This window comes from Trichosurus vulpecula, chromosome 1, assembly GCF_011100635.1.
Source record: "Trichosurus vulpecula isolate mTriVul1 chromosome 1, mTriVul1.pri, whole genome shotgun sequence".
Classification (NCBI taxonomy): domain Eukaryota; kingdom Metazoa; phylum Chordata; class Mammalia; order Diprotodontia; family Phalangeridae; genus Trichosurus; species Trichosurus vulpecula.
Window position 1 is genome coordinate 149,112,171 of NC_050573.1, and position 27,007 is coordinate 149,139,177.

General features: G+C 39.9%; 1 protein-coding gene across 2 annotated transcripts in view; it reads left to right on the forward strand.

Annotated features, from left to right (window-relative positions):
• LOC118834592 (2-iminobutanoate/2-iminopropanoate deaminase-like) overlaps window positions 1-26,081 on the forward strand; it is a 69,294-nt gene extending 43,213 nt beyond the window's left edge. The window contains exons 1-6 of one of the 2 annotated variants that reach the window (XM_036742037.1): window positions 3,218-3,425; window positions 13,692-13,797; window positions 18,990-19,044; window positions 19,211-19,279; window positions 19,851-19,906; window positions 24,778-26,081. In XM_036742037.1, the coding sequence (XP_036597932.1) occupies window positions 3,361-3,425; window positions 13,692-13,797; window positions 18,990-19,044; window positions 19,211-19,279; window positions 19,851-19,906; window positions 24,778-24,834 (408 nt within the window). In that variant the 5' untranslated portion in view covers window positions 3,218-3,360 and the 3' untranslated portion in view covers window positions 24,835-26,081. Of the gene's footprint in view, window positions 1-3,217; window positions 3,426-13,691; window positions 13,798-18,989; window positions 19,045-19,210; window positions 19,280-19,850; window positions 19,907-24,777 lie in introns of those variants that run through there. The other variant, XM_036742038.1, reaches the window with a different exon arrangement.
• The last annotated feature ends 926 nt before the right edge of the window (window positions 26,082-27,007 follow it).

A 27,007-nucleotide genomic window follows, 5' to 3' on the forward strand; every position in this document is an offset into this window, starting at 1 on the left:
AGCAAGTCACTTAACTCTGTTTGCCTCTGTTTCCTCATCTGTAAAATGAGCTGGAGAAGGAAATGACAAACCACTCCAGTATTTTTGCCAAGAAAACCCCAAACATGTTCACAAAGAGTGGGACATGACTGAAATGATTGAACCACAAGAGAATAACGAATCAAGGATGATACTGAAGTTGTAAAGCTGGGCGACTAACGTGATGATGGTAACCTCAGGATAAACAGGGAAGTTTGGAACATGGGTATGTTTTGGAGAAAGATAATGAATTGTTTTAGAGAGGTTGAATTTGCTATGTCTTTTGGATATCTGGTTCAAAATTTCCAAGAGGCAACTGGTGATGTAGTCCTGAAGCTCAAGAGAGGGACTAGAGCTGCATATATAAGTCTGGCAGTCACTAGGATAGAGATGATAATTTAAACCCATGAAAGCTAAAAAGATCAAGTGAAAGTACAAAAAGAAAAGAGGACCCTTGGAAATATCCAAGGATTTGTTGATAGGTACTGCTGCCAATGATACTAACATTCTAATAATTAGTTTATGATATGCCTGAAGCCATAAGTTCATGGTATCTAAAAATGACTGCTAAGGACTAGAAAAAAAATTTTCATAATACTTAAAGTCTCTAGTTACATCAGTAAATAACAGCAAGAAAACAAATAGAATTTATAGTTGCTGAAAGGGTAAAGTTTACATTTCAAGGATAAACTTGTATTTTTTTTTCCAAATGTTTCTTTATCTTTGTTTTAGCATTTCTATTTAAAATTTTGATTTCCAAATTTATCCCTCCCTCCTCTCCCTGAGATAGCCACCAGATATAGGTTATACCTGTGCAATCATGTAAAACATTTTCATATTAGTCATTTTGTACAAAGAGACTCAAATAATTTAAGAAAAAACTGAAAGAATGAAAGTGAAAAGGACATGTTTCAGTCTGTATTCAATCAATATCAGTTCTTTCTCTGGAGACAGTATGCTTCATTAGTTCTTTGGGATTGTCTTGGATCACTGTATTGCTGAGAATAGTTAAGTCATTCACAGTTCTGTATTGAACAATATGGCTGTGACTGTGTACAACTTTCTTTTGGTTCTGTTCACTTCCTTTTGCATCAGTTCATGTAAATCTTTCCAGGTTTTTCTGAAATCATGCTGCTTGTGATTTCTTACAGCACAATAATATTCCATTGCAATCACATACCATAGCTTCTTGCTCTCAGTCATCTCCCCGAAGTATAGCTGGGTCTGGTGTTTCTTGTCAGGTTTCCTTGATCTTCCCTGGCTCAGATGCCCAACTCCCTTCATTGTCCTGGGGGTAAAAGTTCCTATAGCTGGAGGTGAGGCAGCCTCCCAACCCAGCTGACCCTAGGGCTTGCCACTTGTTGAAGGGTGCTTACTGGTCTTTACTCTCCACAGGGACCAAACCACTTACTGGGATTTTTCTTCAGATCTTCTTCAATTGTCCCAGGAGGACCACTGTTCTGTTCCTACTCTTACTTATTTTTATCACCTCCATGTTCACCCTGAGGTGCTATTATCATCTTGTTGGGGGAGAAATCTGGAGAGCTTGGAATTTTCTGACCTACTCCACCATCTTCCCAGAATCCTCTCTGCAAAATTTTCCCCCAGTTTTCTGCTTTCCTTATAATTTTGGTTGCACTGGTTTTGTTTGTGCAAAAACTTTTAAATTTTATATAATCAAAATTATAATGCCCCTTACATGTTCTTTGGCCTAAATTCTTCCCTTATCCATAAAAAGAGATAAATTTGAAAATAGTGAGCTAATGGAGAGGATGGAAGTTTACATGTCAAAAGAAAGCAGGTGAAAAACTACATTAGGTCAGGTTGTAAATAAATCTGCAAACAGAGCAGTTTCTCAGGCATTTAAAAAGCTAAGCCAGAAATTCTTTAACCCCTTGACTGTTAATCATCTGGGTTAAATTATTGGAGGTGTCAGCTAAATTCCACATTTATGAGGAAAACCTCAGCCAGTCAGGTTAATTTTCAATACCAGTAAAATGGCTGAATTGGAGCCGACAGAAGGCAAATCTATAACTCTCGTGACACAGGACAGAGCCTTGAGGTACAGGTAGGCTACATCATGCAGGCAACAACTATAGTTAAGATTTACATAGTGCTTTCAGATTTGCAAAGCACTTTACATGTATTATTTCATTTAACCCTGACATTAGTGCTATTTAGTCAAGGACGACCGGTATGATCACCCGCATTTCACAAAAACATGAGAAAACTGAGAAGCTAATTGACTGGCCCAGGGTCACACAACTTGTAACTGAGACAAGACTGAAACTTAGGTGTTTTTACTTCCAAATCCAACATTCTATCCACGATGCCAACTGCCTCTGAACCAGCAAAGAACCTGAGGAATGTCCAGATGGGGGAAGAACCAATAGACAGAGCATCATAAACTCAAAGAGAAAAGTATGTAGGAGGAGGAGGAGGAGGTGATCCATAGCATTGGATTTTGCAAAAAATGTCAAGACAGGCGCCATCAGATTTGGCAACCGAGAGATCGATGGTGACTTTGGAGGAGGCAATCAAATGATGAAGCCGAAAACCAGACCGCAAAACGTTTGAGAAGTGAGAGACGTGAAAACAAGAAGCTTTTTCAAGGAGCAGAGCTGAGAAAGTGAGCAAAGATAGAGGCTAATAAATAACTTGCAAGAGCACTGGATCTGGAGTCTGGAGGACATGAGTATGTATGATGGGCCACTGAGAGGGGGCGGTGGGGTAAGTGGAACTCCTCTCCTCTGACTCCTTGGGTAAGAATCATTTGAGCTGTAGCTCATTAGCTCTGTCCCCGACCCGCAGAACATAGTTAATTGCGTCCTGTGCTAATCCAGGGCTGCCGGGCAGGGGAGGGGAGGGAAGGAGCAGAAGGGGGAGGGCAAGACAGCTGGCGCATGCCCATTGTGTCCAAGCCGCTTTTTCCCTCAATCCCTCAGGAGAGCGCTTACTTTACACACCGGTCTGTTAAATAACCTTTGTTGAACAACCATTACATACATAACGATATATTAGGCAGGGGATGGAACACTTCCTTATGAATATACCAGCGGGAACCGGTAAGATACAAGTCACAGACCCACCGACTCAAGCACTCGCTACGCAACCGCCGTCTAGCGGCAGTAATGATAGCAGCCGCAAGCAAATGCGCATGTGTAAACTGAATGAGACTACAATTCCCAGAATGCTGTGCGAGACACTCTCCTCTTGCAGGTGCTTGCCCCGCTACCTCTCCAGAGCGGCAAACAGCCGAAGGTTATTTGTGCTGTCACGGGGGCAGAACATAGACACGTAGCATTGCAGAGAGGGAATTAAAAAAAAAACACACAAATTGTCATGGCTTCCTCAATGAAAAACATAGTCAGCACAGAAAAGGCACCACAAGCCATCGGTCCCTACAGGTAAAATAATAAAATACATTCGCTAGTAATAATGATGCATTCGCTTATGAATAATGATTAATGCATTAGCTCAGAAATAATAATCAACGCCTTAGTTTACAACGTGTTAAGGGTTTGGTCTCTACAGCCATTAATTAGGCTGTAGAGGTGGGTCTCTGAGAACGCAGACTGCGCCTAGCATGCAAAATAAAATCACTTTCTTTTAGAGTTTTAGTAACCTGCTCCTGCACCAATTCCATGTAGCATGGTTGGTTCTAGAAAGGAAGCTAAGAACTTCTTTCTAAACGGGGACAAAAAAGCATTTATATTGCTTAATAAAAACCGGAATCCGTTTTTATAACCTTCAAATTGTTACTTGCCTTTGTTTTTTTGTGTCTGAAGTTTGTGTCTTCAGAGGCAAGAAAATGACAGCAAGTTACTTTCAAATAAAAAGTCTAGTCCCCCTAGACAGTAGAATGGAAGCTTCTGAGGGTTGGAACTCCTTTCCTTCATGTCTGTTTACCACCTAGAATGTTGTATATGATAAGTGCTTAATAAATGCTGATTGGGTTTGATTGGATAGCATCTTCCCTATTTGCAGAGAGTAATTTTCTGCATTAGAGAAGCTTGAAGGGAAATAATTGGCGATTAAGTGAAGGTAGTTTATTATGGGTGCATCCAAGTTTCTCAAGGTTAAGAAATACACTGTTGAACTTGAAAGTTTGGTTGAAGGAGGCAAACATGCTAGGTGATAGAAAAATCCATGTTGTTTATTATTTTCCCTTAAAGCATATCTAAGCTAGCTTACTTGTACGTGCAAGGAGCCAGAGCATTTAAGCTCTGGCTTTCTGAGCAAAGGAATGAGAAAACTTGTATACATTATTTTAGCGGACTCAACAATCCCGTTACCTCACTTTTATGATTCCCATGTATGTTTAATCATGATACAAGGAGAGGATTTTCCTTAATGGAATAGACTTGTAAATACAATAAGATAAGAGTGTTGACAAGGGTCAGTTGAAGTATATACCCATAGAATATTAAGTGAGGTAGTCTCTCAGGATTAGGGTCTCATCCCTTAGTGGTTAACAGGGGAAAGCATGTTTTTAGGTCAGCCGGATCTGGCCTTGTTGACAGAGAAAAGATATTCTCTGAGCAAACTTTAGAGAACAAAGAAGCCCAGATTCAGCTGATCATTAATTCAGGCCTTGGCCCTTGATTGAAATTACAAAAATTATATAAGATGGTGTAAAATGTTCCACAACACAAATAGGTGTCTGGAGTTGAATAACCAGAACAAGTAGAAATCCCTTGTATTAATTAGTCATAATGTGCAACCTAACACTGTTATTGGTTGTACAGTTGAAAAAAAAATGTGAGCACAGATATGCAGTACTTAGAGGCGGAGCATGGGTCTTGAGTCAGACCATTTGAGCCCTGGCGCTGATACCTACTAGCTCTATGATTGGGCAAGTCCCTTAATTATTTTGAATCTCAATTTTCTCATCTTTAAATGTGGAGAATTATTATAATGATCATCATTGTTATTCCTATCAATATTACTTTGTTGTTGCTGTTGGAGTTATTCATAGTTTATACTGCTTTCCTTAATGGGCTCACTTCATTCTACCACAGGTTTTGTTTTGGGGTTTTGGGTTTTCTTTAGTATTTTGTGGATACCGTTGTTATTATACTCTGCTCTTCCTTTGGCTTACTTCCTGTTTCAAGAAGAAAAAATATTGATATCTTTTGTTTTTATATCATATTCATTTCCCAATATATTTTCACTCTCCCAACCACCCAGAAAGCCATGGAGAGGTGCGGGTGTGGAGGAAGCAGTTCATTAAAACAGACAAAAATAAGTAAGTTAAGCTAACCAACACATCAATCAGGCTGGGCCAGTATATCCAGTGTTCTACATTCATAAACCCTCACCTATGCACTGTCAATCCTTTCAGATTATTTGAACCCCAATAATATGCAAAGCTTCCAAACCGCTCTTGCTCTATTCTAAAAAAATCCCCCTTTCAGCCTCAGAAACTTCACAGACCAGATAAGATTAACCATGGGTATCCTTTCTGCTGGTGACAGAATGTCTGCAGCCAGAACAGTAGGCTAGAGACATTTGTATTTTGTGATCATAATCTCTAAGTGACCCTACCTTGGCAATTGTCTTGTTTACCTAAGCACTTCCTTTCTTTGATATGAAGATCATAAACTGCAGTAAACCTTGTTTTCCTTCTTCCGTGATCATGTTCTGCTAGCTCTAAGGGAATAAACTATACTAATTTTTACATCACCTAGCTCTGTTTGCCTCCTTTAACCAAACTTTCAGGTCGATGGCACAGAAGGGAAGGAAATACCTTCTCATATCTTCATTGCAATGAAACTTGGTCATTATGATTACAAAGAAGTCAGTCTCTATTTCTTTGTTCAGTTGCTGTTGTTCTTTCTACTTATGTTGTTGAAATTATTGTATATCACTTTCCTTGATTCACATACTTCCTTGTACCATTAATTTGTTTAACCATTCTGTAATGAGTGGTCATCTACTTTGCCCATTTCCTTCTCTTTAGTCATACTCAAGAATGCAAATATTCTGATGAGTCTGTGAGCTCATTAATTTGACATTTCCTTCAGCAGTGCAGGTACAAGCCATCCATGTCCCATCAGTTCTCTGAAGTAGGTCCACCCAATTTTCTTGAGACCTTTCTGCTAACATCTCAAAGGTAGCAGTGGAGCCCTCTGGCCATCCACTTGTCATCACTTGTCATAATGATATCTTTTCTACCACTTACTGCATCCAAATCATTGTGGGTAATATGCTACGACTTATTTACACCTACCATGTGTCTCTGCATTGCTTTTTGGGTTACCCTTAATTTTGATTCTTTGTAAATTATGCTGTTCTATGACCCATATAGCAATAATAATACCTATCTCAGAATTCCTGTGAGGAAAGTGCCTTAAAACAGTGGTATTAAACTGAAATAGAAATGGGGCCAAAAAGATTCCTGTAAGCCATATATCGAGTTGGAAAATCACATATTAACATTATCTACGGTCTATTATATTTTAATTAATTTCATTAAATATTTCCCACTTATATTTTAATTTGGTTTGGCTTCACTCAGAACAGTGGTAGGCAGTGTTTACCTTTGCTTTAAGTGGTTAAGCTACGTAAATGGAGCTATCATTGTATTACTACTCTTATTTCTAGTTAGAAATAACAAGGAAACTGATGAAATCACAAGACTGGTTAGAAAAAAAAATCTCACTGGATATGTCACCTGAATGTGACTGACCATTGCCAAGGGTAGGGGTCAGGGCCAGTTGGGGGCAAATAAGTGAGTCTTGCCTGTTGCAAACACATTTTCTGTACAATCAGCACTTCTGTCCAAAAGTTAGTGCCAGGCTGGACATTGGCCTGAGCCCTCTGCTTTCCAAGCCATTTGCCTTGTCTCACAGCCAGGGACAATTTCCTGCCCCGCCCCCCTTCCCAAACTGGCTGCACTAGGGAAGAAGGTACAGGTGGTATCCTTCACTCATTTGTGCATTCATCCACATATAGTCAGCTAGCTAATCAGGGACTGATGGCATACTCTGGTGAGCAGTCCCAGCACTGCTGATGAACTTGTTAGAGGCGTGATTAGCATTCTTAGCCTTCTGCCTTGTTGGTATTTATAGTCAGCATTTGGACTCATGCTGATGAGGTTCAAACCAAGAAGAATCTAATTTCAGTTGAACTTTCATACCTAGTAATGAAATGCACCTAGGTGGTACAGTGGGTAGAGTGCTGAGCCTGGAGTCAGGAAAACTTGAGTTCAAAAGTGGCCTCAGAAACTTACTAGCAGTGTGACTCTAGATAAGTCATTTAACCCAGTTTGCCTCAGTTTCCTCATCTGTAAAATGAGCTAGAGAATGAAATGGCAAACTGTGAAATTGATTACTGATGACTGATTAATAGTGAAAGAGTTTTTAGTTAATCACTGTAACTGATATCTGTGGATCAGTGTAAGCCTTAGTAGTAGAGTTTGTAAGAGCTTATGTACCTAAATCTTAAGGGCTACAAGCTGGTCCTGTCCCTTGAGGGAGATAAGGAAGATGAATGGTGGAAAAGTCAACCTGGTCAGGAGAAGTTTTGCTCAGCATTTGGTCTCTGATGTTGTGTACTGGACTTTCTGAAGAGGGTTTGGGGTGAGGGGTGCTCGGCACCCCAAAGTACTGTGTGGGACAAACCACAGGCTCAAAATAAACAAAAACAGAGGTGTCTCGGTTTTCTCAAGGTAGAAACAAAACAGAAGCTTTATTTGATCAAGTCTCGCGAGAATTGGGCATCTCCCACTACCAGGGTGGGATGGTAGTGCAGAGAGGCAAGGGGGAGAAGGCAAGCAAGGGGATATATAACCTTGTACAAACAATTCTAAGAAATTCCACCCCTAGAGGCTGGACCCCTGTCCCTATTTGCTGGGACAGGTGGCCTCACAATCTATCCCAGAATAAGTTTATCCAATACTAGCACAGAAACTACAGAATTACCTTATAGGGAAATCTCAATGTTAAGATGACGGCATGCGAGTAGGCTAGGGGAGGGGGAGAGGGGGAGACCACCTGATTTCCCCGAAATCATATGATTTACAGGAAAACGAAACTTAGGCCTAGTGAGGTCTACATCCTAACTAAATTTGTACTATCTGAGTATTACCTTGCTTCATTTATTCATGGGAAGCTTTCACAAACAATCTTGTGTCCCACACAGTACCGACACACCGGGTCCTGCGGAAAGAATTCGACTCAAGCTTTCTCAGCCAAGGGAAAAGATAAAGTTTATTAAGAGTTAGCCAAATAGGCCTGCCCCAAGAGATCCCATCCCTTGCGAGGCCTGTAAGGAAAGGGGGCCAGACCAATCTGAGCTAGATTGGATCTGACCAACTTCATGGAGGCAAGATGGAGATTATATACACAAAGATTGTGGGAGGGATTGAGAGGTGGTCTGGGGTGATTGAAATGACAGACAATAAAGGGCTAGGGTAACAGAGCTAGGGTATAGATATTTTTTTTTTCTATTTAAATTTATTTATTTAACATATTTGGTTTTCAGCATTGATTTTCACAACATTTTGAATTACAAATTTTCTCCCCATTTCTACCCTCCCCCCCACTCCAAGATGGCTTATATTCTGGTTGCCCTGTTCCCCAGTCAGCCCTCCCCTCTATCACCCCCCTCCCCTCTCATCCCCTTTTCCCTTCCTTTCTTGTAGGGCAAGATAAATTTCTACGCCCCATTGCCTGTGTATCTTATTTTTTAGTTGCATACAAAAACTTTTTTTGTTTTTGAACATCTGATTTTAAAACTTTGAGTTCCAAATTCTCTTCCCTCTTCCCTTCCCACCCACCCTCCCTAAGAAGCCGAGCAATTCAACCTAGGCCACACATGTATTATTATGTATAACCCTTCCACAATACTCATGTTGTGAAAGGCTAACTACATTTTGCTCCTTCCCAACCCATCCCGCTTTATTGAATTTTCTCCCTTGACCCTGTCCCCTTTCCAAAGTGTTTGTTTTGATTACCTCCACCCCCATCTGCCCTCCCCTCCATCATCCCCCCGCCTTTTATTTTTTTTTTATCTTCCTCCCTCTTCTTTCCTGTGGGGTAAGATACCCAACTGAGTATGTATGGTATTCCCCCTCAGGCCAAATCTGATGAGAGCAAGGTTCACTCATTCCCCCCTCACCTGCCCTCTCCCCTCCTCCCATAGAACTGCTTCCTCTTGCCACCTTTATGCGAGATATTCCACCCCATTCTATCTCTCCCTATCTCCCTCTCTCAGTATGTTGCTCTCTCATCCCTTAATTTCGTTTTATTTCTTTTAGATATCTTCCCTTCATCTTCAAATCACCCTGTGTCTGCTCTCTCTCTTTTACATATATATATATACATAAACACATATATATACATACACATACATACATATACACATAGATACATACATACTTACACATTCACTTATATATATACATAAACATATACATATATATATGCATATTCCCTTCAACTACCCTAATACTGAGGTCTCATGAATCATACTCATCATCTTTCCATGTAGGAATGTAAACAAAACAGTTCAACTTTAGTAAGTCCCTTGCAATTTCTGTTTCTTGATTACCTTTTCATGTTTCTCTTGATTCTTGTGTTTGAAAGTCAAATTTTCTATTCAGTTCTGGTCTTTTCACTGAGAAAGCTTGAAAGTCCTCTATTTTATTGAAACTCCATATTTTGCCTTGGAACATGATACTCAGTTTTGCTGGGTAGGTGATTCTAGGTTTTAATCCTAGCTCCATTGACCTCCGGAATATCGCATTCCAAGCCCTTCGATCTCTTAATGTAGAAGCTGCCAGATCTTGGATTATTCTGATTGGGTTTCCACAATACTCAAATTGTTTCTTTCTGGCTGCTTGCAGTATTTTCTTCTTGATCTGGGAGCTCTGGAATTTGGCAACAATATTCCTAGGAGATTTCTTTTTGGGATCTATTTGAGGAGGCGATCGATGGATTCTTTCAATTTCTATTTTGCCCTGTGGCTCTAGAATATCAGGGCAGTTCTTGATAATTTCCTGAAAGATGGTATCTAGGCTCTTTTTTTGATCATGGCTTTCAGGTAGTCCAATAATTTTTAAATTATCTCTCCTGGATCTATTTTCCAGGTCAGTGGTTTTTCCAAGGAGATATTTCACATTGTCTTCCATTTTTTCAATTCTCTGGTTCTGTTTTATAATATCCTGATTTCTCATAAAGTCACTAGCTTCCACTTGCTCCAATCTAATTTTTAAAGTAGTATTTTCTTCAGTGGTCTTTTGGACCTCCTTTTCCATTTGGCTAATTCTGCCTTTCAAGGCATTCTTCTCCTCATTGGCTTTTTGGAGCTCTTTTGCCATTTGAGTTAGTCTGTTTTTTAAGGTGTTGTTTTCTTCAGTGTATTTTTCAGTATTTTTTTGGGTCTCCTTTAGCAAGTCATTGACTTGTTTTTCATGGTTTTCTCACATCCTTCTCATTTCTCTTCCCAATTTTTCCTCTACTTCTCTAACTTGCTTTTCCAAATCCTTTTTGAGTTCTTCTATGGCCTGGGGCCAGTTCATGTTTTTCTTGGAGGCTTTTGTTGTAGGCTCTATGACTTTGTTGTCTTCTTTAGGTTGTGTGTTTTGGTCTTCTTTGTCACCAAAAAAAGAATCCAAAGTCTGAGACTGAATCTGGGCACGTTTTCGCTGCCTGGCCATATTCCCAACCAACGAACTTGACCCTTGAGTTTTTCAGTGGGGTATGACTGCTTGTAGATTACAGAGTTCTATGTTCCACGTTTGGGGGGGAGGTTCCAGCTCTGTCAGAGCCGCACTCCTCCTTCCCCAAGAACCCCCAGTCCAGGCTGGGCTTAGATCTTCAGCAGGCTGTTGCACTCCTGCTCTGTTCCGCCACTTAATTCCTCCCACCAGGTGGGCCTGGAGCCGGAAGTAACAACAGCTGTAGCTGCCCCACCTCCGCTGCCCCCGGGGCTGGAAGCTGAACCACGAACTCCTTCCACTCCCGCAGCTTTTCCCACTAACCTTCTCCGCAGTCTTTGGTGTTTGTGGGTCGAGGGGTCTGGTAACTGCCGCAGCTCTCTGAATCAGGGCGCTGGGGCCCCCTCCGCCCAGCTTCTGTTCTGGATGGTCCACGCCGCTCAGGCTGGGCTCTGCTCCACTCCGTTCCCAGCTCCCAGCTCCCAGCTCTGTGTGGAACAGACCTCACCCAGAGACCATCCAGGCTGTCCTGGGCTGGAGCCCTGCTTCCCTCTGCTGTTCTGTGGGTTCTGCCGTTCTAGAATTGGTTCAGAGACATTTTTTATAGGTTTTTGGAGGGACTCGGGTAAGGAGCTCACTCTAGTCCCTGCTTACCAGCCGCCATCTTGGCTCCGCCCCCCAGGGTATAGATATTTTGATCAGGATTAAGGATGGGAAACAGGATTAAGGGTGGGACACAGCTGGACAATAGAGGACTAGGCAAGGTAGGCATTTGGACTTAATGGTTATAGCCTCAGGCCAAGGCCAGATCAAGTGGGAAGATTCAAGGAGAGTTCAAGAGTTCAAGGGGTTCCCAGAGACTGTGCCCTCATCATTTCCACAGGATATTACTCAACTCTGTGTTTTCCCTGTTGCTCTAGGCTCTAAAGACCCCTTTTACCAGTCAGTGTGCCACCCCTTCAGCTTTCTTATACACCAGTCACAGTTTAGGTTTAATTTGCATCCCTGGAACTTATGTAACCACCAAACTGTATTAAAAAGCTGCTCTGATTGTAAGTGTGTGTCAGGTCCCTGAGAAACTATTGATCTCTGTTATTGACCATAGCTAGCCTTGCTAATAAATAGATTATGCTCAGACCTCTGTGCCTCAGATTCTCTTCATAACAGATTTTTATCTGACAAAACCTCTCCCATATCTTTGCCAAGAAAACCCAGAATGGGATCACTTAGAGTCAGGCACAACATCAACAATGAAATGAATTTGTAGAGGGAGAAATGAACCCAGGGATGTAGAAATCCCAAATCAAAATTCCCAAGGCAAGGCCACCTGGAATGAATTCGTGGGCCCAAGTATTCTTTAAGTCAAGGAGGCAAAGATTTATTATGCTTTAAGTAAATAAAGTAGGCAAGAGTTCTTAGGGAACCTGGGACCATGCAGGGCTACAGGGAAAGTTTAAGTACAAGATTTAGGGATGAAATCTGTCAATTAGGCATTTTGGGGTGGGATCAGTGAGTGGTCAAGGCGTGATTAGGGGTTGGTCAGTTCTTAAAGGAACATGCACTTTTTGTATCTACTGTGCAGGTATCTTACCCATAGTTCACTGGGCAATAGCCCAAAGTGGGGCTACCTGGGGGTGTGGTTTTGCCTGTGAAATGTCAGTAAGTCACCAAAAGTTCATGGCTGACTGGGAATATCCAGGTGGATTGCATCACATATCTTCTTAGACAAGATTAATGTAAGTGAGTATACATTTGACCATGTCTAGGATATATGTTAGACTCTGTATAGTCAGTTATCAGCATCCTGAATCAATCTATAATTGGGCATAGCTGCTTACTGAGGAAGAAGCAGAAATAATTTTGGGGCACATTGCCCTTTAGCTAGAGAGGCTGCCTGGGAAAGAATATGTTTGAGAACTAGATGTGTTCTGAAATTTTAATTCTGCCACAGGCACAGGCACCCAGGCAGAGGCTAAGGGGAAATGTGATGTTAGAATTAGGGTCCAAGCACAAGCACCCCATCAAAGTGACTGCTTTTTATTAATCAACCAGTTAGCACTGTGCTAGAAGTGCTGTGGGACTGGGTGTTTCTATACATTTCCTCCTCTAAGTTGCAAGCCTTGTTTATGAAAAGAAATGCAAAATTTTTAAAGTATTTCAACAAATATTTATTAAGCACCTATTGTATACACAGCATTTGTTCTTTCATGCATTCATTTGGAACCTTTTTAAAAAAATTATTGCTTTCTTTTGCTGTTGTATCACCTTCATTTCCAAATAGATCTCTCCTATCTCCCCCACCCAGATATGGATCCATTCCTTGTAACAAAAATAAAAAAGAGAAAAAGTTTAGCTTAACCAACATACCAAAAGAGTCTGACAATGTATGCAGCATTTTATAGCAATGGTGTCAAATTCAAAGTGAGAACCTGAAAAGCCCTTAGCCTGGAAGGGCCAGGGTCTCCTAAGGTGCTTATCAGGCCACTTGACCCAGATGGTTCTGGAGCACAAAGTGAGGCCTGTGACCTTGCCCAGCCCTCACTCACTCAAATCAAAGTCAAAAGCAAGTCATGTCATCGTTTCCCTGATGTCATGGTCATCTTAGAGAATGAAGGATAAAAAAAAAAGACAACAAAGTCAAATAGAAACAGATCCTAGAGAACCATATATTGACTTAGGAAACCACAAATCTACATTATCTAGGTTATATTGTATTTTTATTTATTTTATTAAACATTTTCCAATTACATTTTAATCTGGTAGGGCAGCCCTGGGCCCAAATTTGATGCCTATACCCATAGTTTTCCCTCTTCTATGTAGAAAGATGAAGGAAGATGAATTATCTCCTTTCTTCTGTGGGCCAAGCTTGACATTTTAATTACATGGCTTTCAGTTTTGTTTTTTAATCATTTAAAAATATGTAATTAATGTGCGTCCTTGCATAAAGATGTCTTTGCATAGATTCTCAGCACTGACTTGACATTATCTCCCACATTTTTCCAAATTTTAGTCAAGGTTTGCTGATCAACCAGACGCTATATGTCTCTGGACAGGTTGGTAGAGATCCTACAAGTGGAAAGCTTGTGTCAGGAGGGTTGGCAGAAGAATTTAAACAGGTAAGAAATCATTCCCCTCTGCCTAATTGGAAACCCTTCTCTGCATACTTAGTATGAAGTGTGCCATCAGACTCAATTATATTGAGTGGCCCCAAGTTTGATAATTGTGACCAACTGATGAATTAATTGTTAACTAAATTAACATATTATGGCTAATTTCCTTTTTAGATATATCTTAAGAAATCCCCCAAAAATCTACCTCCTCTTAGTTATACATGTCTTAGTAGGCACTGCCAGTGTCTAGGAACCATACAAGTATATGGGATTTGAGGGATGAATTTGCATGGCTGTATGGGGTAGTGGATAGAGACCTAGGCATCCTTGGAGTGAGGAAGACTTGGGTTCTAGGTGTCTACCTCTGCCCTATGTCCTCTGTGGGATCCTGGGGAAGTCACTAACACCCCATTATGCCAAATATTAGTATAAAGATGGATTCAGTATCTCCAAGCTTCCTAGCTTCCTGCCTGCCCTGGGAATGGCCCATGCTTGCAACAGTGTGTTTTGTTTTGTTTCATTTTTGTCTTAGACTTTGGTGAATTTGTTACTGTAAGTCCTTTTAGAGAACAAAAGCTTTTCTTTTTCCTCTCCTTGTAGCTGCTGCCCCCTCCTGATGATGGGCTGTAGGCATTGTAGGGGGGCAGTAGGAGAGGAAGAACAAAATTGAACCCCTGCTGAACTCTTGACACAATTCTGGCACTCAAATAATCACTGACCCTTCTAGTAATGTCTAAATCGGCATCTAGTAACATCTAAACCAGACCTCAGAAGATTAGAGGTGGTTACTGCTTAATGCAACCTCCAAGTTTTCTTTAAGCAGCTCAGATCAACTGGTGGCTCCTACAAGAAGTCTTATCCAACTATTTGTGACCCCATTTGGGTTTTTTTTTGGCAGGGGGGCAAAGATGCTTGAGCGGTTTGCCAGTTCTTTCTGCAGCTCATTTTAGATGTGAAGAAACTGAGGCAAACAGGGTTGAATGACTTGCCCAAGGTCACACAGTTAGTGCCTGAGGCCAGATTTTAACTCAGGAAGATGAATCTTCCTGACTCCAGGCCCCGTGCTCTGACTCTTCCTGGGTCCAAATCCAGCGCTCTTAGTGGCCCAAGTTGACACAGCTAGTCAAGTGTCCGGCAGGTTTGGAATCCAGATCCTTTCTGAGTCCAGGGCAGTACCATTTCCAAATTAAGTGGCCTCTACATAGGTGATAAATTTTCCCTAATGGGAAAGTACACTTCTTTTCAGCTACTTCACAAGGTTTTTGTGAGAAGCACTTTGTAAACTTTAAAGTCCTATGTAAATGTAAACCTTTATTATTCATCCTCTTCCCAGAAGCTGTGTGGGCTGTTTCCTTGCTGGACACAGCAGATGAAGACTAGGCTTTTTAGCTGTCTAGTCCTCTTGAGAGAATTCCGCTACAGCAAAACAACTTGGATGTCCAGTGAGGTTCACTGTAGTCATTCACTCACTCACCAAGCATTTATTAAGCACCTACTATGTGCTCAGTGCTGGACATACAAAGGCAAAAGACAAATAACATACCCTGTCCTCAAGAAGCCCTCATTCCACTGGAAGAGATATCATGTAAATACCTAGGGACATACAGGAAATATGCAGAGTGGATAGAGAATTGTTTGAGAGGGAAAGCAATTGATGGATTTGGCCTGTAGTAAAAGGGTCTTTTGGCTCTGAGAGAAAAAAACAAAAGTCCAACGAATGCAGTAAAATTGCAGTGTGTTCCTTCAATGGACAGGAAACTAATCATAGAATTTCAAGCAGAAATGAACCTTAGAGATCATCTATTCAAGGTATCTTAACCGTTGTTAGTGTCCTGGACCTCCTTCTCCAAATGATGCTCTTTAAAATAATAATTTTAAAATAGTATTTTTAAATAATTGAAGGAAATGCTAAATTTCAGTTGCAGCTGAAAGTAGTGTTGACTCTAAAATATGATGTTCTTTCCACTGTAACACACTGCTCCCATTTCAGTCAGAGTTTCTCAGAGTTGGAAGTTCCACTAGTCTAACCCACACCAAAACAAGAATCCCATAATTGGGCTAGCTGACCTTTGTTTGAAGACTTCTTATGGGCTTCCTACCTCCTGAAGCAAACCATTCCATTTTCAGAGAGCTTTGATGTTCTAGAAAGCTTTTCCTCATATTGCCCAAATCTGCCTCTCTGCTCCCTCTACCCTTTGCTACTGGTTCCACCTTCCACCCTCAAGCCCGCAGAATACCTTGAATCACTCTCCCAAATATTAGCTTTTCAAATATTTGAGGATAGCTTTCTTGTCCTCTCCAAGTCTTCTACTATCTAGATAAAAGATCACAATTTCCACCCCTCTTTGTGCCATCTGCAAACCAGGTAAGCAGGTTTTGTAGGCTTTTACTGAGTCATAGCCAAGCTCAGTACCTCAAGACATTTCGTGAGAGTTCTTCCAAGTTGACATAGAAATAATAATGTCCATTTGGCCTATTTTGAGTCTCCCTAAAAACTGAACTATCGGCTAACCGGCATCTCTCCCTCTTCTCCATCAGAGGAACATGAAGGAGTTCGTTGAAGACTTTGCTGAAATTTTAGGTCTACTCTCTCTACTATCCATCACCGTTTGATTGAATTTTGCTGATTAGTTGCATACTATCAGTGAAAGGGAGACACATTCTTTATGTCCCCTGAAGGAAGCCTGGATTTTTTTTGGGGGGGGGAGTGGGGACTTCTCCCAAGGTTCTGCATCACTTGCATCAGGATATATTGAGACAGCAGTGAGCATATTTATAAACCTAGAAACAAGGCCAGAACCTGATGCTAAACTTCTACAGTAGAGGTAATAGTGATAGGGTGAGAACAGCGTGGGACAGCTATTACATGTGAGTGGTCAGGCTCATGCATTTCTTTACTCTGGACTACTTGTTACAAGAAGAGGAAAATTCAACGAACTCCGTAAATTCTGGCTAGCACAGATATTACTAGAGTTGTATGGCTTTCGTTAGGCCCTGAGCATAAGCACAAAGTATTGCAACAAATAAGGTGAACTTGAGATCCCAAAGCAAGGGAGCAAATTTAACTTCATACATATCACTAAGATGTAGTTAGACGAGAAGAATGACTGGAATGACTCTGGAAGGATATACTTGATTCAGAAGAAATAAGAAATATGTAAAAGTGGTACCTCTGAATTGTAGAATATATATTTGTAAGTATATATGTGCATATTATATAGCATTTTATATTAGGAAGACACATTTGTCTGAGCAAATGTAAGAACTACTGTGAAAGAAGTTGGTGGAAAGCTCTGGAGTAAAAACCAGCAAAGGCAGAAACAGAATAGACATTGTCAATTAGTCTCTGCTATAAGCCACCTGGATGGAAAGAAAGTCTAGGCAAATGAGGAAGTAGATCACATACCTCATATGGCAGCATGATAGTAGTAAAGGTGGATTTAATTATCCAAATATTTGCTGAAAATCTGTCTTTGGCAACAGCAGAACAACAAACAATTTCTAGACTTGCCTTAATGATAATTTTGCCTTTCAGAAGATAAACTAGTGAAGGAAACTGTTTTTCTTGAGTTGGTCATCAACATAATGGGAAACTTGGGGGAAGTGACCCTTCCATCTTAAAATTAAATGGATTAGGATAGGAAAGCTGAATAGAGTCTGACACGCACCCTAGATTTTAGAGGAACAGATTTAAAAATGTTCAGAGAAACGATAAGTCATAATAATGCTAAAATGGTTTAATTTCTAATATGCTGAATATCAATAGATAAAACCCACATAAACAAAAGCTCTTTGGAAAGGTAGGGGTTCCTCGTTAATTTTTAAGAGTATGAAGAGGTCTTCGGAAGCAAAAGTTTGAAAACCATAAAGTCCCTTATTCTATTCTTATGGAAGAGGAAGAGACAAGAAAGCATAGACAAGTGCATTCAGAAGTAGTTGACTGAACCTGAAGAATAACTAAGGAATCAAAGTCACCTTGGAAAGCAATCTATAGTGGAGTGACCTAGGTATCTGTGCTTGTCCCTGTGCCATTAAAATTTTTATAATTGATTTGGATAAAAGGATGGCATGTTATTGAATTGTCAAATGACTGAGAGAAATAGCCAATTTGTTGTTATGACAAGAATGAGTTCCAAAAAAACCAAATCAAGTCAATGACCATTTATTAATGTACCAGGCACTGTGCAAAAATAGGTCCTGTTCTCAGGGAACTCAAAGTTTAATTGGGGAGGCAACATACAAACAGCTATGTACAAACAAGGTATATAGAGCCTAAATTGCGTGTAATTCTAGAGGGAAGACACTAAGATGAAAGAGGATTGGGGAAGGCTTCTTGCAGGATTTTAGCTTAAACTTGAAGAAAGCCAGAGAGGCTGAGAGGGAGAAGAATTCCAGGAATGAAGGATGGCCAGTGAAAGTACCAGGAACTGGATAATGGTGTGTCATAGATGTAAGGAGCAGCAAGGAGGCCAGTGTTAATTGGGTCATAGAATATTTGAGTAAGACTAAAGTATAAGAACACCAAAAAATTAGAAAAGGGACCAGGTTTTGAAGGCCTTAACAGGTTAGAACGAATCTAACAAAATGAAATTTAATAGGGATAAAAGTAGTCTTAACAGTAGGATTTTTTTTAAATCAGCTTTCCAAGTAGGAAATGAGAGAGTCATGATTGGACAGAAATTCATCTGAAAGAGATCTTTGGGGTTTAGCATCTTTCAAAGCTCAGTGTGACTCAACAGTATAATATGTCAGCCAAATATGGTAATGTGATCATGGCGTCATTGCAATAGCCACAGTGTCCAGGACTAGGAAGGTGATAGTTTGCTGTCCAGATCAGACTACATCTGAAGTACTGTGTTCAGGTCTGGACACCAAATTTTAAGGAGGACATTGATAACCTGGAGAATATCCAGAGGAGGGCAACCATGATAGTGAAGGGCTTTGACCCATGCCATCTGAGGAGAATGGGTTGAAGGAACTAAGAATGCTTTAGGTGGAGAAGAAAATCCTGAAGAAGAACATAATTTGTTGTCTTCAAGCATTTGAAGATGTATGGAAAATGGATTAGACTTTTCTTCTTGAGGGAACAGCTGTTTCTTTAATGTCTCCAATCTATAAAACTTAACAGCTTGGAACATTGATGTCGAAATGGAAACAGAAATCATCAGTGGCTCCAGCTTTGTGCTTTGTCCCAACAGGCTCTTGTAAATGTGGGAGAAATTCTCAAGGCTGGAGGCTGTGACTTCAGTAATGGTGAGTGATTTGATTTCAAGTGTTTTATTATAAACTGAAATTTGTCTGAAAGTAGGAAAGGATTTTTAGTGGGAGAATATCTTTAGTCCTCAGATTTGTTCAAAGTATGATGGATCTATCCCATTGAGTTCTAAAGTCTAATGAGATTGTACCCATGTGTCTTTAGTGGTAAAGAGTACCATTCTACTGGCTGACATAAATGACTTCAGTCTTTTTAATGATGTCTACAAGCAATGTAAGTTGCTATTTTCCACTTACATCTACTTGTTTTCATCTGTTTTCCTAAAAAATGGATCGCAGCATTGGATACTCCTTAATCCTCAAACTTTCTCTGGAAATCTTGGTGATCTTCCTTTTTAAAATTTATCTGAGCCTCATTAATTACAAATATAATTAATTAAAATTATTAATTCTTTGATATGAACCATTTACTTGCTTCCTTTTAATTTCTAGAGGTTTCTCTTTATACCCCTTACTCCAGGGCTATGGGTTTAATGAAAATAATTCTGAGTAGAAGCAAAATGATGAGAATATAATTTGATCAAAAGACCTGAAATCAGTATCAGAATAATACCAATTTAGAGGAGAATTAGGTGAATCCTCATTGTTGCAAAAAACTGTGCACCCAAAAAATAATCAAAGCTAAAAACATGAAACTTTCTACTATACATATTAATCTAATTTCCAAATGGGGCCGTATCCACATTCCTTGCTCTCTGAGGCCCTTGGTACCTTGCTTACTGTATGTGAAATATTTAGTCTTGTTTCATCAGGGTTCTTTTCATGCAGAATTATTTTACTTCTAGTTTTTAAGGGTAGTTTTCCAGCCAGATCTACCTACCAAGTTGCTGCTTTGCCTCTTGTAAGTAACAACCGTTATTTCTTCTATCAAAAGTATTTTTGGATTGATTTTAACTCGGTAAAGGTTTGGGTACTGAATGGGGAAAGGGGGATGTGTGTGTATGTGTGCATGTGTGTGTTTTGCTCAATACTTTAAGTTTTCGAAATCCATTTGCCTAAACTTTAGTCTGAAGTAGCCTTCCAAAATTTTGCCTCATTTTCAAGCAATAGCACCCCAACTTTTGGTACACTGTGAAACTAGGCCCCAGAGGTAGCAAAACAGACACAACTTCAAGATGACCAGCATTACTACACTTTCTCTTCACTGGATCAGGACTCAGAGTACTTCTGCATCTGCCACTAACTTGATATAAAACCTTAGACAAAGTTATTTAAACTCTCCAGGCCTCATTTCTTCATTTGAAGAAGGAGGAGATTATGCCAAATTGGTGATCCTCAATAAGAATAGTATACTGTGCCACAAGTTTCATACATGTAACACCAGAAAATGAGATGTGTGATCTGTTCCAATGCCCCTACTATGTAATGTGGCAGATGACATACAGCGAGACCAACGAAGTGGAGTCTAAAATATTCATACTCTTTTTCTGCATTTGACTTGTTCCTCTGACTTGTTCTTACTTTAGCAAATCTAAGTTCCCAAAGAAAGACTACCAAGACACAGTTACATTCAGATTCTTTCAGGATCCAAGGAGTAACTCTTAATTTTTTTTATTTAATATTTTTAGTTTTCAACATTGATTTCTACAAGATTTTGAGTTACAAATTTTCTCCTCATTTCTACTCTCCCCCACACCCCAAGATGGCATAAGTTCTGATTGCTCCTTTCCCCAGTCTGCCTTTCCTTCTGTTACTTCACTCCACCCCCATCCCTTTTCCCCTTACTTTCTTATAGGGCAAGATTGATTTCTATACCCCTTGTCTGTATATCTTTTTTCCCAGTTGCATATAAAAACAACTCTTTCTTTGAACATTTGTTTTTAGAACTTTGAGTTCCAAATTCTCTCCCTTCTTCCCTCCCCACCCACCCTCCTTGAGAAGGCAAGCAATTCAACATAGGCCACACATATCATTATGCAGAACACTTTCATAACAGTCACGTTGTGAAAGACTAACTGTATTTCCCTCCATCCTGTCCTGTCCCCCTTTATTCACTTTTCTCCTTTGACCCTATCCCTTTTCAAAAGTGTTTGCTTTTGACTACCTCCTCCCCCAATCTTCCTTCCCTTCTATCATCCCCCCCACCCTTATTCCCTTCCCTGCTACTTTCCTGTAGGGTAAGATACCCAATTGAGTGTGTATGTTATTCCCTCCTTAAACGAGGAGTAACTCTTGATGGAACACTTCCCCTACAGACCACTCTAGCTCTTAAGCCCCCATTCAGTGTGTTTTCTGTCCATCCAGCCAGGAAGGAAATATACAGTAATATTTTAAGTTGGTTTTTTTTTACAGCCAAAGAAAAACAAAGTTTATTAAAGATTTGCCATATTGCGTAGAGCCTTAAGAAATCTCACCATTTTGTGATGCTTGTATTAACAAGCAGGACAGAACAATCTTAGCTGAGCTAGACTGAATCTGAGCCAATGCTTTTAAGTTTTAAACATAACTTTTTATGTAATAAGTAAAAGAAATAATACTTTGGATACTAATATATTAATGGAAATACACAAACAGTAAAATACATCATGATACACATATAAACCTAGATCACACTCTCCCACAAATGAACACAATAACTCAATAACCCGTATATTTAGGGTAACTCATAACTATAGGCTACGGGCTTCCATGTTTTTTGTCCATTCTGGAACATCTACGCCACCCACCAGGTGGCTTCTTTGCTTGTGACTTAACTGTTGGTCTTCATCAGCTGGGCAAAAACTCTTCTCTACTCAAACATAACCTCTACTCGAACATATCAGCTCTTTCAATGAACCATTGCCCTTTAAAGAGTATTTAGGTGTTAGTTCTTCTTGAGAATGACAAGCAGTTCCATTTGAGCCAAGATTATACTAGCTGGCTATCTCTGGATTATGTGGATCAGCTAGTCCAGTTATTTACTAAACAGGCTGCTGGGATTTCCAATGAGAATAGAAGTCACAGCATCACAGCTGAGTTCATTCATTCTTTAAGCCTGCTCACCACCACCAGGAGGCTCACCACAGCAGCTAAAGGAACCTCTCTGCTTTTCCTTTTCAAGCCAGGGGTAGCGGCAGAGAGCAAGAAGCTCTCATGAAAAGCTTTGCCTTTCCCAAAGTCTAAGGGGTGCCAAAGAGCAATTTTTGTCACTGGATCTCTGCTGATGAAATCCATTCTTTCTCTGACCAATCAGGAATCTGTAGTGGATATCTCCCAGCTGATTGCTCCTAATTGCTGCTTCTCTGATGCTCCAGTGGAGCATCTCTTCAGCCCTCCTACTGTGTCTTCAAGTTTTCTCCATGTTCTTCTTCCTTTCCTACTGCTATCTTGAGTGATTCCTCTTGTCCTTCCCAACAGCTTAAATGAGAACCTCTTGACTCTGTTACTCACTTTTTACTTTAAAAGTCTCAACCCCCCAAATTTCTGCTATCAAATAAATGGTCCTTTTTCCATTGAAATTTATAGAATTTCTCATTTTCTTAGTTTTACCATCTTTAGTTATAAAGCATGTACATGCAAATTGGCAGGAATACCATCATGCTTTGCAACTCCCCAAAGTTCCCCACAACATAGTCTTTTTGGTACCCTTGAAACTGTTTTCTTCAAACTCATATTTTTCTAGTCGTAATTTTAGTTTTTCTAGTTTCCTAGATTTTCTAGTTTTATTAAATACAAGGTCTTTCTCTGCCTCTTTGTGATATTAAACTGTTCCCACATAAATGAGGCATCACTTCATGTTTGAAAACTTCTGAGTCCTCACTTCTACACTACTTTCCAAAACTGTCTAAATCCTGTATGAAAGCTGTGCTTCTAAAAGAAAGTTATTTTTCTACTCTTAATAGGCCTCAAACTTTCATCTATAACAGTGGCATATACTGGATCCTTTGCCTCCCTTTACACAAAAACATTTTCTACTCTTTTCATCATTAACTGCTCCATAGGAAAAAGGTCATAAATAGACATATGCCCTATACTAGATAAGCCTAGAAATTTCCCCAGCCCCACCCCAGCTCCTGTCTGCTGCTTGCTCTTCATCTCTGTCTTCAGATGCCTTCTTCAGTGCAAGTACTGGGGAAATAAAGAAAGAGGAAGGGCAAGGGGCAGAGGAAAGGAAGAGAGAACAGGAAATCCAAGGCCCAGATATAGGGTCCAATGTTGTTGCCAACTTAAAAATTCAATGCACCTCAATTCCTGAAGGCAAAGGATACTGTGCCATGAGCAAAAAAAAAAAATATTTGAAAGTTGTTGGGTTAGGTGATCTCTACAGTCTCTTCTAGTTCTCAAAGTCTGTCATTCCATCAATGGGAGAGGACAGGTGGTCCATTTTGCTCTTCCATAGGAGTCCACAGATTAGAAAGCTTGTTTTTCACTACTCCAAAGGAAATACTTTCTATGTCACTATGTCATTCTTTTTTTGTTGTTGTTTATTTGTTTTTGTGGTTATCATTTGCACTTGGTGTCAGGGAGCAGTTGAAAGACCCTGGAACTTAGAGTCAGGCAAGACCTGGGTTCAGATCCTGGCTCTGATATGTGAAATTTTAGGACGAATAGCAAGTTCCTTAACCTTTCCCACCCCCATTTTCCTCATCTATAAAATGGGGGGGGTTAATGGCTATCAAATTTGCCTCACAGGGATTGTTGTAAGAATTATATAAGATAATGTATAAAAAAATTAAAATTCAAAAATGATATATAAATATTAGTTAGCAGTCTTATTCTCATACTTGGCCTTTTTTTTCCTGTTCCCTGGCAATATTTCTATGCTGTAATTCCTTCTTTATTCTTTTTCCCTTGGCTGTTCCTCTAGCATCTGGTTTTAGATAGAATTTTACAATCCACTTTTTCCCTTTTCTACAAAAATATAGCTTCCATTGACTTCAGTTCATGACTACCCACTGCCAAGCATTTATTTACTACAGGTGGCATTGGGAGGGGAGGGAGGTTATTGTGGTAGTTTAACTGGGATATGAAATGCCCTAAGCAAACTTTAAGAAGGACTGCTCTGCCGCACCACTGCTAGGTCTTTATCCCAAAGAAATCTAAAAAAAGGGGAAAGGACCAATTTGTACAAAAATATTTACAGCAGCTCTTTTTGTGGTGGCTAAGAACTGGAAATCAAAGGAATGCCCACCAATTAGGGAGTAGCTAAACAAGCTGTGGTATACGATTATGGTGGAATATGATTGTGCTGTAAGAAATGACAAGCAGGATGATTTCAGAAAAATTCGGAAAGATTTACATGAACCAATGAAAAGTGAAGTGAACAGAATGTTGTACACAATAACAGCAATATTGCTCAATGAAGAGCTGTGAATGACTTAGCTATGATCCAAGACAATCCCAAAGGACTAATGATGAAGCATACTATCAGCTTCCAGAGAAAGAACTGATATTTACTGAATACAGACTGAAGCGTGCTATTTTCACTTTCTTTTTTCATTTTTTTGTTTTGTTCCAGTCTTCTTATACAAAATGACTAGTGTGGGAGTGTTTTACATAAGTGCACATGTATATCCTATATCTGATTGCTTACTATCTTAGGGAGGGGGGCTGGCAGGAAGGGAGGGAGGGATGGAATTTGGAACTCAAAACTTTTAAAAAAATGTAAAGAAAAAAGACCCATCAGAAAAGAGGGGAGGGGCTGCTTTGGAAAAGACCAGCACATGGTGCATTTTTAGGAGTTCTGAGGTTTTTTTCATTTTTTATAGAATTTGTTTCCTCATTTTCTCACAGGGAGCTCATATGGAAATTGAAGTGATAGCTGTGCAGGGGCCACTTACTTGTGTCTGATTACGAAAAGAAGTCTCATCTGTGCTGACACTGGCATTTGGGCTGGGACCACCATGGTTCATCTTCTTCTAATTTTAGCAGTTTTTGTCCAAAATCCTCAGCTTTAACAAAATGGCATTTCAGTGATTAACTTTAGAAGTTGTCCCAAGTCAGGGGTAAAAACAGAATTAAAGTTATCACAGCTTTAAATTGGAAAACAGAGAGCCAAACAGAAATAAGAAATCAGCCATCAAAGATGTTTAAGGTATTGTAAAGATTACAGATTGGGAGGAGATGGGGGGAGCCTTGGAACAGTGTTTAAATAGCTTCACTCACATGCCCTGCCACTTATCCTGAAGGATAAAGAGTTGTCATAGTACCATTGATACAAGGCTTCTTAGCTTTTTGGGGGTCATGGACCCTTTCGGTACTCTGCTGATCCCTGTAGACCCCTTCTTTGAGTAAAGAGGGTTGTTTACATTAATAATAGGGAAATGCTAAGAGTTAGAAGTTAGTGAAAATAAAGATATAATCTCTTTCCCTACTCATTTGCCCAGGAGGCCCTTAGGAGTCCATGGTCCCCAAGTTAAGAACCCCTGCAGTAGGAGAAATATGACATAGTGGAAAGAGCTCAGATTTGGGATTTGGAAGTACTACATTTGAATGCCAGTTCTGCCACTTACTGTCCATGTGACCTTGGACAAATCACTGAACCGTAGTTTCCTCATCTCAAACTCACTGGCCCTCAGTTTCTTCTTCTGTAAAAGGGATTATATGGCCTTCGATGTCCCTTTGAATTCTAAATCAATGAGCTGTGAAATGGGGATAATAATTCCTGTCATTCTTCTATCATAGTTAGTCATGGGGATCAAGTTATATGACATTTAAATTACCTCGTAAACTAAGATGCTCCTTGAATCGGTTGTTAGTATTAGAAGACAGGAAGGAAGTCAGTGCTTTCCTCTGGACAGAATTATAGAATGGTGGCCAAAGTGGAACTCCCAGAGAGGTATACCAAAAGTAGGAGATACTGTCCAAATACCCACTTAACCAATGCCCCATGTATTCTGGGAGACTTTATTGTTTTTCAGTCTTGTTCATCAGATAATTTATCTAATGATATTTATATATTTACATTATAAAATCTGGGATCAAAATGTGGATTTCATCATGTTATATGTCATTTATATCATATCATTTATTAGTCATATTACTTATGGTACCTACCTCTGACTTAATACAATGCTAAATAAAAAGCAAAGAAAAATATAAAATGTGGACTTTTTTTTCCCATGGAAGTTTATGAAGATTTGTATGGATGTCCAGCTTTTTCGGGAACAAAAACTAGCACACATTGAATTGCTTCCTTTTGGGTTAGGTAATGAAAACTTCGAAGACTTTCCCATCATCATCCTTTTTGACTTCTCTGCAGCCTTTGACACTGTTGATCTTCCTCTTCTCCTTGTAGGTTTTCATGGCACTGCTGTCTCCTGGTTCTCTTCCTATCTATCTGTCCATTCCTTCTCAGTCACCTTTGTTGTCCTCCATATTTGTCCTCCAGGGCCCTGTCCTAGGTACTTGTCTCTTTTTCCTCTCTATTATTTTACTTGATGATCTTATTGGATCCCATGAGTTTAACTATCCTTTCTATGCAGATGAGGCCCACATTCCTAATCTCCCTCCCAGTTTCCAATTCTGCATCACCAACTGAATTTTGGATCTCTCAAATTAGATGTCTTTATCTTTCCCTCCAAACCTTCTCCTCTTCCCAATTTTCTTATTACTGTGGAGAGCTCTCCCTACTTGGGTATCATCTTTGACTTCTTACTCACCCCTCATATCTAATCCCTGCCTTCACAATATCTCATGTGTATGTATATATACATATGTACGTATGTGTGTGTATATCCCTTCCTATTCACTCATATATCAACCACCCTAATTCGTGCCCTCATCACCTCTTACCTGAATAACTCCTGTAGTCTTCTAATTAGTCTTCCTGCCACAGGTCTCCCACACTTAGCTGCCAAAGTGATCTCCCTAAAGGGCAGGTCCTACCTTTCCAATGTTCTTACACTTTACTCCTTTCTAACATGTTCAGTGAAACAATGCTGCCCTCTGTGCTGTGCCTCAAACGTAATTTATCTATCTTTCAACTTCATGCCACCTACATGCCACAAATGTTCTTCATCTT